Source organism: Tachypleus tridentatus, chromosome 9, assembly GCF_004210375.1.
Source record: "Tachypleus tridentatus isolate NWPU-2018 chromosome 9, ASM421037v1, whole genome shotgun sequence".
Lineage (NCBI taxonomy): Eukaryota > Metazoa > Arthropoda > Merostomata > Xiphosura > Limulidae > Tachypleus > Tachypleus tridentatus.
The window spans coordinates 106524096-106538346 of NC_134833.1; the positions used below are offsets into that span (position 1 = coordinate 106524096).

Here is a 14251-nt window from a genome sequence, read left to right on the forward strand (position 1 = left end):
CCCTTATATACACTTACTTCAATATATGACATGTGAATAATCAAATTAAAGCTCAGAACATCACCTAGCAGTCTTCATAGCCATATCACTGTGAAACGGCTATCATATTTTTTTAAATTGAAAATTTCAAGAAAGTATGTTGTGTCTTTAGTCTGCTTGAAGGTTCAAATTTTTTAAACCTAAATACATCTTAGTTACTAAGTTTAATAACTTATAGTGGAATTCTATGATATTAGTGTACTTATTTACTATTTTTTGGTTATTCAACCATATATATATATATATAAAACCCCAAAAAATTTTGATATCCTCCATGTACAAAATTTTAAAAAGCTTAGTAACCTATGATCAGCACCAACCAAGTTCAAAGGTCAAAACAAGAAGAGATATAATTGTTTGTTCTATTTCTTTATTTATTGTTTTATATCTTAAGAGGAATAAGTTTTATAATTTACTTCTAAATATTAATCTATATACTTATATAATGTATAATAATTGAAATGTGACTGTATATTACAAAATACTAATCCACTAAAACATAGCCAAGATGGGGAAAACTAAAGGTCAGTTTTATATTAGAGGATACTTAACGAGTGCATTTACACTTTGTCAATTCAAGTTATGTAATATTAACCAGGCATGGTTGAAATGTCAATATAATACTATATATACAGCATTATGAGTCTTAAGCTACTTAGGCTAAACAGTTGTATTTTCATGTTATAATACATAGTCATTCATGCATGAAAAAAACAATTTATTTTCCTAACTTTTTTTATGATGGTTATAAGGTTGGTTAAAACCCCACATAGTTACAGTATAGAAAATAACAGAGTCTTACTTAAAACAAACATTTAAAATGTATTTAGGAGGTTTTAAGAGATTATGTAAATAATATTTGAGATTTTTGGAACAAAGAAAATTTTTTTAATCATAACATGAAATCACTTTGCACTCAGATTAGTAACCAACCAGATTCGATATTTTCATAAACAAAGCTTTAGTAAAAATATTTCATTAAAATCTTATTTTTTTCTGCACAAAATACTTGTAACCTTTATTAAAAGTCTTAAAAATTTTATGAAGATATACATGCTGTATCAAAAGTTATAGTGCAAATACTTAAAGTATGCAAGCGTGTAGATATTTTATATCAAACCCACTGTAAAACGGTTAACAGTTTCTTTTTCACCTTAGTGAGAATGTCATTTAAAACTAATAAAATGGTGAAAAACTAAAGAACTAAGATGTGACTACAAGGTTATAATGACTCTCATAAATAACAGAAACAATAATAAGATTTTGATACAGGTTACTACTTTTAGTGCATGTATACTTTGGCCTATAAAACTTATAGCTTCATGCTTTACCTCTTCAATTAATCAAATAAATAATTATCAAATACGGTTTGATAGTATGAATATTAACTGAAATTAAGCTACAGTATGCACCCAACAAATCAGTTAGACAAGGCATAATTAATTAGCTTTTTAAAAGAAGTACAGGAAATGTTTGCTATTAATCTTTTTTAAACATACCTTTTTATTTCCAATTCTTCTCCATGAAAAGCTTTCAAGCTTTCTATTTCAAACCTGCATGTATAAAAACAAAATTATAAAAATTTATTTTCTGCTACATACACTGTACATATATCAGCATGGAAATCATAATAGCAAGTGTGCGGGTTAAACCTTGTTGGCAGCATAACAGAAAAAAAATTATATTACCAATACAACCTTCTTGTGAAATTAAAGACAAAAGTTCAGGCTATTGTTATGGTTAACAAGAGTAATATTCACAAAAACAATGCAATAGCAAGTGTGTGTGTATTAAATCTTGTTGGCAGCATAATATAGAAAAAAAATTACATTACTAATACAAGCTTCTTGTGAAATTAAAGGCAAAAGTTCAGGCTATTATTGTGGTTAACAAAAGTTATATTCACAAAAACAATACAATTTTCTCAAGTAAACTGAAACAATGTATCTAATTCCATGAACAAAATTATAACAAATCAAATACTTTAGATTCAAATACTTCAAGGTTTTTCATTTTTGTTACACAGCTAAAGGCAACTTGCAATGATCTTGTTCAGACAACAGAGTAAGAATACAAACAACTTAAAAGCAATTATAACTTCTTGAAGTATCTTTATCTTATATTAATTCATATTATGTGTGAATTTGTTTGTCCACAAAGTCCACCCACAATTATGAAGCTATCAGGACCAAACATTGCAAGCAGACTCAGGATGTATCTGTGTAACAGGGTTTAAGCTACAGACTTCCCTTGGAGTAGCTAAAGAAGCAATTATGGGATAATGAAGGAGCTAAATCAATATGATTTGGCTCCTGTGAATCATGGTGGATCTTTTGACTCTCTAAAAAGAATGTGCATATTTTATGTTAGTTCTGTTTTAAACAATAATGCACTCTTTCACTTCAAATACAGTGGTACAATATGTCTGAAAAAAAATTACACTTTAATATTTTCAGAAAAAGTACAAAAATAATGAAATAAAGTTTACAATATAAAAATTAATATACTATGAGATTATCCTTTTCACTTTGAATAGTCTCTAAAGTTAATATTCACTACCTCTATCACTTCAACTGAAAAAGTTTCTTAGCTTTATATTAACAGTTTGTGGTTACTTTAACATTTTAATGCATAACAAGACTTTTTTGAGTAAATTATTATTAAGATAAAGGTCTGATAATGCAATAGGATCATAAGAGTGTGGAGAACATGCTTACCCAAAAAATATTCTACTAATGCAGTCTGGTGTTTTGAGTAGACTATACATATTTCTCTATCCATTCTTTAAAACATGCAATACCCTTACCTTGGAGAATTCAAGTTTTCAACAGATCTAGCCAAGTCAGATGTTGAACGGCTCAATAATGACAGCCGCGGCAAGTTTAAAGTGGCCTATCATGCACAAAATAAAATATGAATCTTGTTAAGAAATACTAAAAATAAAAAATCAGTTGTACTAATAACTTGTTATAAGCAATATAAGATTAACAAAAATTTCACTGTTAAAATGAATAATTAAACTAAAGTACTAAAACATGTATATTTGGTGCTTCCCCAAACACACTTGCATTCAGGTAACTTAATCCATTGACTACTGACTTGCTATATAGAGAATGATCTGCCTTCAACAGTTGCAAACAGGTGTGTTATATAGTGTATGTTTGTAAAACTTCTCCAAATGTTTAAAGCAGTCACAGTTAAATACATTACAGCACTTAACTTGACTCCTGCCACTTCAAATTATTATGCACACCTGTTCCTTTATTCTTACAATCCAAGTGTATTGCTGTGGCTTAATATTACTATAAAGATATCAACACATTTGACTTGAAGTCATCATATCAATCAGGTGTTTCAGCCTGACACTAAAGCATATGTATTTTTATCATTTGATAATATCACACAACTCTGCCACTTCAAACTGAACTACACAAACATCTACTACTTTAGATTGACACCACCACACATAAATCTACTGCTTCACTGCATCACTACCATACATATATTTACTGCTCCAGTTTGACACCACCACACATACATCTACTGCTTCAACTTGATACCTCCACACATATGACACTATGTAAAAGTATTAGGACAAAAACTAGATTTCAGGTTACTTTCAAAGAAAAATGGAAGGTAAATCACAAGTGAAACATCAAAATTTTATTAATATTCATACTAAGAGCAACAGAAACTCAGTGCAAGTGCTTGATTTCAGCAAACAGTTAATATTTTGTGTCCCCCATTTGCTTTAATAACTGCAAAGAGTCTTTCAGACAGCAACATATTTAATCAAAGTGTTCTTCGGAATTTTACTACAACTGTCAATAATACAAAACTATAAAATTTCTTTGAAAGTAACTTTTGATTTGTAAAGTTTTTGATCTATCAAAATCCTAGGCCTGATTCATTGGGTTGAGATCAGGGCTTTGTGGGAGCCACTGCACCAAGTGAATGACTCCAGCAGCCTTTTCCTAGCCAATTTCTGTATAGGTTGGATGAGTGTTTGGGGTCATTATCTTCTTGGCAGTAAGAAACCTTTACAAATAATATACAAACCACTTGGTATACCATGATGAATCAATATCTGATGATACTTGCACTGGTCCATTATTCCATCTATTTTGCAAATATTTCATCTTGTCTCAGCAGAGAAATAGTCCCAAGCTATCACACTGCCTCCCCAATGCTTCATGGTAAGTGTTATGCATTGAGAAAAGCATCTTTCACGTTTCTTCTGTAAGAGGTACAATCTATGCTTTGACCTAAATATTTCAAACATGGACTCATCCATCCATAACACCCTTTTCCAATCAGAAACAGTTCTGTTTTTATACTTTTTAACAAATTTCAGTCTGTTGATGATACTTAGAGATTGATTAAAAATATTTAAGTGCTACAGAAACGAATATTCCATTCTTGTTGAGTTTTCTTGATACTGTAGTTCTAGATACTTTTCTGTTTATTTGGTATATGATCATTTATCTCATGCTTGCGATCAGTGGCAGTCTTCCTTCTGTCCAGAAGGCTGCATAAACAAAGATACTTAAAATCAGTATCACTGAGTTTAGGTGTTCTGCCTCTTTCTTTCCTATTTTCAAATTTACCTGTCTCAGTCTCACAATCTACGGTGTGTCCTTGACAGTGTTTGTGGAACATTTCAAGTCTGCAGCAATTTGTCTAAATGTCCAACTAGCATCATCTAAAGCCTTTATGGTAACTCTATGTTCTATTGACAATTATCTATACTTTACGGGTCATGTTATGGCAACAAAACTTAATATACAGTGTTAAACATTCTTTTTATCAAGGTTTATTTGTCGAATGCTATTAAATTGATTTATTCTATCATATATCAGTACAATGTGCTATCTCCTTGCTTGTTCTTTTCTATATAGTTAAGACACTGCATGGAGTATTATGACAGTTATTTCAGACCTTAAATTTGATCAGTATGTTCATTCAAGTAGAACACGTATAACATGCCCTTGGTACAAATGCATGGAAATTCTAAATAATGATAAGTATTTTCATCCTGGTTCATTAAATTGTCAACAGGGATTAATGATGCATTACCAGTGTGTAATGGCATGGAAGAATTAGCCTCATAAAATGGAAAGAATGAAAACAAATATTCTCTTGTCCTCACATTTTTTAACTTTACTGAACATCAACAGTTTGAGCTTGATACCACGACACAGGCATCTACTGCTGCAGTTTGGTATCACTATCTGTATACCTGCTGCATAAGTGAGATACTACCACATGGTTTTCTACTGCTTCAGTTTAATATCACCACATATACATTAACAGTATTACCTTGATACCAGTATACAAATATCTACTGCTTCAGCTAGATACTACCACACAAACATCTATTGCTTCAAACTGATACTACATAAACATCTATTGCTTTAGCTTGATACTATCACACCAACATTATTGTTCCAGTTTAATGTCATTACACTTACACTAACTATATCAGCTTGAAACTACCACACAGATATTATTGTTCCATCAGGATACCACTACACTTACATCAATTGATACTACCAGAGAGACACTTATTGCTTCAGCTTCATGCCACCACATGGATGTTACTGCTTTGACATCATGTTACCACATGTACATTATTGCTTCAATTTTATATTACCACGTAGATATCTGTTACTTCATCTTGACACCAGAATGTATACACATATTACTTTAGCTTCATATCACCAAAAATACATCTATTACTTTAGCTTGGAAATTATGTTAAAAATTTATCTTTCTCTGTGATTGATAGATAAATGACTGCTTATCTAATCCAACATTACAAATAAAGCTGAGGAGAAACAAGTGTTTAACTATTATGATGTGACAAACAAATATATCTTCTTTGACATTTATAGTCAGTTGATGTGACAAACAGATTTACCCCACAGCCTCAAAAAAGACCTTTCTTTCCACTAAAACAAGCAGGAATATCATCATATTGTTGAAAGACACACCACATCTCTATAGTGCTGTCATCTGTGATCAACAATGGAACTACAGAATGTGATTATGTTCTCAGCATTAGATCATACAGTAAATAACCACATGGCCTGAGGTTGATTTTATTTATTTATTACTGTTTATATATATACCTTACATATATATATATATTCAGTATTATAGTATTTATCTGTTATACTAAAATAAGACAAAGGTTTTGTAATTAGGTGGTAAAATTAATGTGTAGGTTTATGTTCATCATCTGTCACTCACTTTTTCTGTTCAGCAATTATGTGTACATCAGAGCAGTGTTGGGCCAGGTACAGAAGAAACCTCATCTCCTTTTAATATTGAAAAAGGGATGGAAAAGATAAAATTCCTAATCTCACTATTTGGGAACCAGGCCAAAATTTAATTATGTACCAAAAGGGTTGAAGCCAATTTCTTAAGGAACAAGTTAATAATAAAATATTCCACCATTTTCATAACATCTTAACAGAAAGCCATTGTTATCTAATATAACAATATTCTCTCATATAATTTTTACTTAATTGTATCTCTAATTTTTTCTGTGTTATTTTTGTAAAATAATAGTTTCTTTGCTCTTAGCTTTATTTGTTGAATTTTGTGCATATCTACTCAAGAGCTATCTGCAGAATTGTTCCTAATCTTGAAGTGATAAGTAAGAAGCAAGACAGCTAGCCAATACCACAAACTGCTATTTTAATTGAATAATGAAATTGACTGCCACATTATAGAGCTTCCACAACTGAAAGGGTGAGCATGTTTGATAAATTTACAATCTGTAGATTGTGAGTCTAAACTCCTGACTAATAGCCCATGCAAAGCCAAATCCAAAGTTTAAACATGCCAATGTTTATTACTTAAATTTGTTTAAAATATTATGTAGTATTATTAATTCTATCTGCCAGGCATCATTTACTGCATGTGCCACAACGTTTCAGTGGCTTACATGAACAGTTTTATTAAATTGCTTTTCATTTATGTTACACTAATAGGTATAGGATAAAATCATGGCCAATAATAATCCACATTTTAATGATATATATGTTTTAAGTTCTTAATTTTACAAGACAATATTTTAAAAAATTATAAATTTCCCCTAGTGTGACACATAACATTTTCTGTAGGCATTCTGCTCTTCTCTATTTTATTCACCATCCTTCCAATAACTATGTAATTAAATATTAATCACTCAACATAAAATCATCATTGTTTAGACACACCATAATTTTTATGGCCTTCAATCTTCATTGGTGACTGAGCCATCAAATAGAAAATCACACTCCTCTTTCCACACCCACTTGTTACATCCTCTCTTTCAGAATTTATTAATAGTTCTCTTTTACATTTAATTATGTACTACCTAGAACCAACAGAAAATCAAGTTTTTCATCTATTAAATGACATGTTATATTTCAAAGTTCCCTGAAAGAAGAATTTTTAATTTCCAGATTAGTACAAGCTTCATTCCTATAAGAAAGATAACCACTAGCTTGGAAGAATTTGTAATGGTTCTTGTTGCACTGTTAGAAAGCCAGAGAAATTTCAAGTTACAGGAAATTGTCTGCTTTTTTGCATGTTATTATTCTATGTCCTTTGGTGCATTATGTAATTAAATAAAAATTATTTTGTGAATTACAATCATTACTCTAAAAAAAAAAGTAAGGTGAAGTGTCATTGACAGCAAATAGAAGAGAAGGCACAGGTAAGTATTTTATTTCTTGTTTCTCATGTTTATTCTTTATTTATTATTACAAATTGGAGTATTTTATGGGAAAGATAATTTGGTAATGTAACTTGAGCTGCATGTTCCCCAAGTGATTTACAACTTATAATATTGCAAGTAGTAGTTAGAGCAATGGACAATAAAAATTACACTTTCATTATAAGTAGATGCATACTGTTAGGAATTTAAAGTTACTTTACCATCCTTTATTTGGCCAACATTATACAGATTTAGGGTAGAGAAAATAACAGATAAAATATAAAGCTTTATTTAAAATAAGAAGTCTGAAATTTATTTAGGAAGTTTTATAGATTACATAAATGAAATTTTATATTTTTAAGATGCAGAAAAGTAATGTTAATCAGAATATGAAAATCATTTTCCATGTGAAATATAAAAAAAACAACTCATTATATTCACACAATTTTTTTTATTAAAAATACTTCAATAAAATTATAATTTTTCCTATGCAAAGCAGTTATTGAAAGATTGCCAAATTTCTTGAAGATATACACAATATATTAAAAGTTAGTGGTATCAAATATTTAAAGACTCTGAATGAGTGCAAACAGGTCAAGTAATTGGTCTAATTAATTTACAGAGTTCATACAGAAAAAGTTAATATATACTGATACTAAAAGATTTTAGTACATTGTGTTAAGTAATGGTGGCATATCATTTCTTTAAGGTACTATGTTTGTCTAGATATGAGCCATTTATGGTTAAATCTATTGCTTCACTTTAATACTGTTTGAAATTAAATAAAAGGTTAGACTAGTTAATAATTTCTGTAAAATATTTGAAATGAAGTATTAGAGTAACCCATAATTTTTGTAAAATATCTGAGTAACATGACCCAGAAAGCTTCATCAGCTTTATCTTAAAGATTTACAATTAATTTTAGTTTAATTAGGTAACATGATTTAACAGGTATGAATAGTTCTAAACAGAAGAACAGGCCACATGACTGTTAACTTACAACTAACAAAGAAAACAGTTGAATTAGGTAACATGATGTAACATCTGTAAACACTTTTAAACAGAACAACAGGCCACATGACTGTTAACTTACAACTAACAAAGAAAACAGTTGAATTAGGTAACATGATGTAACATCTGTAAACACTTTTAAACAGAACAACAGGCCACATGACTGTAAACTTACAACAAAGTTGACAGTTTAATTCGGTAGCATGATGTAAAAGGTGTGAATTGTTATAAACAGAACAACAGGCCACACGACTGTTAACTTACAACTTACAAAGTATACAGTTTAATTGGGTAACATGATGTAACAGGTGTGAATAGTTCTAAACTGAACAAAAGATCACAAGGTTGTTACATGGTGTAATTAGGCTTGACTGAAGCAAAATGCTTCATGTCTATTTACAGCCAAAAAGGACAGTTTACATGGGTACTAATACAATAAAACACATTTGATAGGTTCTGACCTCAGCAGTATGTCTCATAGACAGCAGCTTATAGCCAACCAAGTATGGCTTAAATCCTAAGTTGGTGAAATACTTTTAGCAGTTTTAGTATGGCAAAAAATGAAAAATTGATATTTTAATAACTATATCTTTAATTGCTTACCCCCTTTTCTTTTTCCTTTCGCAGTCTTTCTACTTCAGCAGGATCATTAAAACGGAACATGTTAGTCAACCCAAGCAGAATTACACAGCCTAAATAATACGATAAAATATTAGTACTTTAAGTATCAATGAACTTATCTGTATAATACTGAAAGTTCGATAAAAGAGTGAAGACAAGTTTCTGTTTTTAAAAACAAACCAACATAAAATTGCAAATCAACTGCTAAAATATTCTAAAAATTATTGAGCTGAAAAAATGCATTTTAATTAGTTTTTACCATTCTCATGTATGCTTCGATCATTAGTTTTATGAGTTCCATATTTCATTACATTTTGATAATATATATTCTATTTTTATGTCCACCAACAATCAGAAAATAGAAATATTTGAAAGTGTTCAAAATATGACTGTCTAACAATATGAATAACTTTATTTTTTTCTTATGACTAACTTTACTAAGACAAATTTTTATTCTTAAACATCTTACAAAACTGTAACTCATACAAGAACTATTATATTTTGAAAATATACATTTCACAAGAAAACAGGAAAATTACTCTAAGAATAATTAACTAAGTCTAAATTGGAAGTTGAAGATATTAAAATTTGAGTTTTGAAGGCTACAATTTACACATGATGAAAAACTGTCACAGATTTTGAGGGAATGAAGCAGATGTATAATTACAACTCTCAGTAAAATGTACTAATGGAACAAATACGAACATTAATGGAAAGTTACAACCCTTAATAATATTGACTGTTAAAACTGGTGCAATATCAATAGAAAATTTCAGCCTTTAGTCAATTATTTTTAGAACATTTTGAATGTAAGACACTAAAACTTTGTCTGCAGTAGGGATATCTGGGTGAGAGGAGGTAGTGAATGAAATGTTTTATGCTATACTAATTGGTATAACATAAAATCTTAGATAATAATTCATATTTCAATAGAATATACAAGTTTTAAATTATTAATTCTATAAGGCAATATTTTAAAAAATCCTATATTTCCACTAGTGTGACATGTGACATTTTCACCAAGCATTTTGTCTTCTCCATTTTATTTACCACTGCTTCAAAAAAGTATGAAATTAAATGTAAATTACTCACTATAAAACTGTCATTGCTCAGAAAACCCATCATTTTTATAGCTTCAATTCTGATTGGTTACAGACCTGTTAAGTAGAAAATCAGACCCATCCTGCCACACCCACTTGTCCCATCTCTCTCTCATAATTTGTTGATAGTTCTTTGTTACATTTAATTATATATTACCTATAACCAACAACAAGACAATATGTTTATTTATCTTTCAAATGATGTATTATATAACACTGTGTTCTGAACAGTGACAATTTCACTCAAGAGTATAAATTTCATTCCTGTTAAAAAGTTGACAACTAGCTTTAATGAATTTCTAATGGCTCTTGTTGCATTATTAAAAAACTAGAAAAAATTGAGTAAAGGGAAATTGTCTACTTTTTGCATATTATTATTCTGTGTTGTTTGGTGAATTATTTAATTATTCAGTGAATTACTACCATCAGTATAAAAGAAGTAGACTTAAATTGTTTTCAACAATCAACAATAATTAAAAAGAAGACTGGGTAAGTACTTTATTTCTTGCTTTACTTTTATAATAAATAAAGAATGAAATGATACTAAAATATAAAAATATGGATCTTTATGGTTCAGTTAAGATTAGATTAGGTAAAATAAATATTAATAATATAATAAAAATGTTCCATGAGGCTTGCATGCAAGCTGCTCATACTAGATAATGGGTAATGTGATTTGACAGCATAACATGAGTTGCACATATTCCATGTGATTTACAACTTATAATGGAGAAGACAGAAATTAGAAATGGTTCAAAGGGTGATCAAAGGGGAAATAAAACAATAAAATTAAATTATAAATAGATGTATGCTGTTATGAGCTTAAAGCTACTTTGAATAAACAAATGTTGTTTCATGTTACCATTTGAAGTCATTCTAAAAAGAAAAAATGGTAATTTGGATTTACTTTAAATTTTTTTGGTGGTCATGCGATTGGTCAAATTGACCAGTCCCATTTTGATATAAAGGTAGATAAAAGTAAAAGATAGAATACAATTTTAATGAGAAAAAAAATGTTTGAAATGTATTTAGAAGGTTTCAGGAATTACGCAAATGAAATTTGAGAGTTTTCAGATGAGGAAAAGTATTTTTAATCATGAAAATTAATTTGCACATGGACTGACTATACAAAATACAAAACAAATACTCAATATATTCATGGACAAACACTTGTTTTAGTTTGTTAAATATTTCACTAAAATATAAAATTTTTTGTATGTGAAAGACTTATAATGTTAACTGAAGGACTGCCAAATTTTGTGAAGATATACATACAAAATTTAAACTCAGAAGTATTAAATCTGTAAACATTTTAAACACGTACAAAGAGGTTACATTGTCAGCCAAATTGACAGAGCTCCTGTTATGAGAGTTAAGCAGAATTGTAGGTAACTGACTAATGGAAAGAGAGAGTATTACTTACCATGTGACAGTTTGGTAGGGGAATCAATTGCAATATTATTTACAAAACACTGAGCTTTTTCTAAAGGAATGAGGGTAGCCTTCCCATTCTCTAGCTCAATAATACAGTGTTGATCCTCAACTTCCACTCCATTCAGTACTATAAAATTATATCAAATGTTGTGCTTTAAATGTCCCATACACTAAATTACAAAATCATATTTCGAATAAAGTTCAAGCAATAAAAATTATTTTTCAAAAGTAAAATACAAAGAAAAACTATAACCCAATCTCATTTTGATACCCTTCCAAAAAATACAAAAATGTGATAGAAAAATATTTAGTGTTTCAAAAAACACAAAATTTTTAAAAAGTGTGTGTGTGTGTGTTTATCTTACTTATTTAGTTCATTTAATTTGCAAGACACAAAATTATTTCATATATTTTACATTTGTTTTCATTTGAAAAGTAGAGTGCTACTAGATAGTTCATTAAATACTATATTTTGGAATGAAAACCTGTGGCATACAGGTTTTCACACATACTGTTTATCATTGAATAAAATATTTATTTCCTACAATTCTGAAGAAAAATGTTATGACAACGTCAAAAATTATATTTTAAGCTACTCTCAAAGAACAATAGTAGTTAAATCACAGGTGAAACATCAAAATTTCATTAATCTTTATATTTAGTACAACAAATACTCAGTGAAAGTGTTTGAATTCAGCAAACAGTTAATATTTTATGTTTCCCTTTTGCTTTAATAACTGCAAAAAGTTCTTTTACGCACTGTTGTAACATATCTAATCATAGTGTCCTTTGAAATTTTACTCCAAATGTCTCTAATATGCAAACCACTTGGTATAACATGACAGATCAGTACCTGATGGTACTTGTGCTGGTCCATTATTCCATCTATTTTGCCAATACATCTTGTCGCCTCAGATGATCCCCTTTCCAAACATCACACTGCCTCTCCCATGCTTCATAATAGGTGCTATGGAATGAGATAAATATATTTCACCTTTTTTTCTACTAGATATGCAACATATGCTTTGAACCAAATATTTTAAACTTGGACTCATCTGTCTACATCACCCTTTTCCAATCACCAACATTCAAGTCTTTGTACTTCTTAGCAAATTTCAGTCTCTTGACAATATTTGGAAATCAAAGTAAAGGATATTTAACTGCTACATGACCATATGTTGCATTCTCATTGCATCTTCTTGATGTGTAGATCTGAACACTTTTCTGTCATTTGGTACATGGATGTTTATCTCACACTTGAAATAAGTGACAGCCTTCTTTCTGTACCAAAGGCTACATAAAAGAAGATACTTACCATCAGTATCATTGATTTTAGAAATCCTATCTCTTCCTATCCAATTTTCACATTTACTTGGCTTGATTTCATGACATAGGTTGTAAATGTAATGTTTGGGAAGCATTTCAAGTCTACAGCAATTTGTTGGAGAGTCCAAACAGCATCACATAAAGCTTCTATGCAAATTCTCTGTTCTTCTAACAATCCTCTACACGTTTTTGGGTCATGGGATAACAACAAAATATACAGTGTTAAGCAATGTTTCTGTCAAGGTTTATTTGTGGAGTGCTATTAACTTGATATCTTCTAGAAGATATTGGTACCATATGTTAGCTCCTTGCTATATAGTTAAGACACTACATAGGGTACCATGAAGGTTATTTCAGAACCCAGATTTGATCAGTATGTTTATTAAAGCAGAATTATTATGAAAGGTCATTGGTACAAGTATATGGCAATTCCAAAATATTCTCACCCTGATTCTTCAATTGTTAACATGGATTAGTGAAGCATTTCCATAGTGTTAAAATTTACATTGTGTAATGGCATCGAAGAATTTATCCAATAAAATGGAGGGAAAGAATAACAAAATATTACCTTGTTCTAATACTTTTGCATAGTATTGTATAAAACAAAAATTTGGACTACAAACTCACCTATATCTTGTTTTATTGGTGCATTTTGTGTTCCAATAAGGGCCTTTCCTTCCTAACAGTGAAAAGAACATAAGACAAAAACTATAAAATAATAGAAAGTTACTGTAATACTTATTTGAAAAGATAATATCAAAGTGCTTGTTTGTTTGTATGTGTGTAATAAATATTTCATCTTTGTTTTTCTGGTTACGAAAACACATAAATTGCTGACTACAAGTAAAAATTAAAGTTATAGCAACATATATACACAGACAGGTAATCACTTTTACATTATTTAAATAAAATAAAATACAGAAAACAATTTATAGCTACTGACCTGTAAAACCTTCCATAAATAACTAACAGCTATGTCTTTGTATCCAAGCATAATAATTGGAAGGAACAT

The 14251-nt window shown here is 29.6% G+C and overlaps 1 protein-coding gene across 3 annotated transcripts in view; it reads right to left on the reverse strand.

Annotated features, from left to right (window-relative positions):
- Klp98A (kinesin-like protein 98A) overlaps positions 1–14251 on the reverse strand; it is a 136157-nt gene that overhangs the window by 33867 nt on the left and 88039 nt on the right. For all 3 annotated transcript variants that reach the window (XM_076456277.1, XM_076456278.1, XM_076456279.1), the window contains 5 exons: positions 13867–13918; positions 11903–12040; positions 9362–9450; positions 2846–2931; positions 1539–1592 (listed from right to left, as the gene is read on the reverse strand). In XM_076456277.1, the coding sequence (XP_076312392.1) occupies positions 1539–1592; positions 2846–2931; positions 9362–9450; positions 11903–12040; positions 13867–13918 (419 nt within the window). The remainder of the gene's footprint in view (positions 1–1538; positions 1593–2845; positions 2932–9361; positions 9451–11902; positions 12041–13866; positions 13919–14251) is intronic.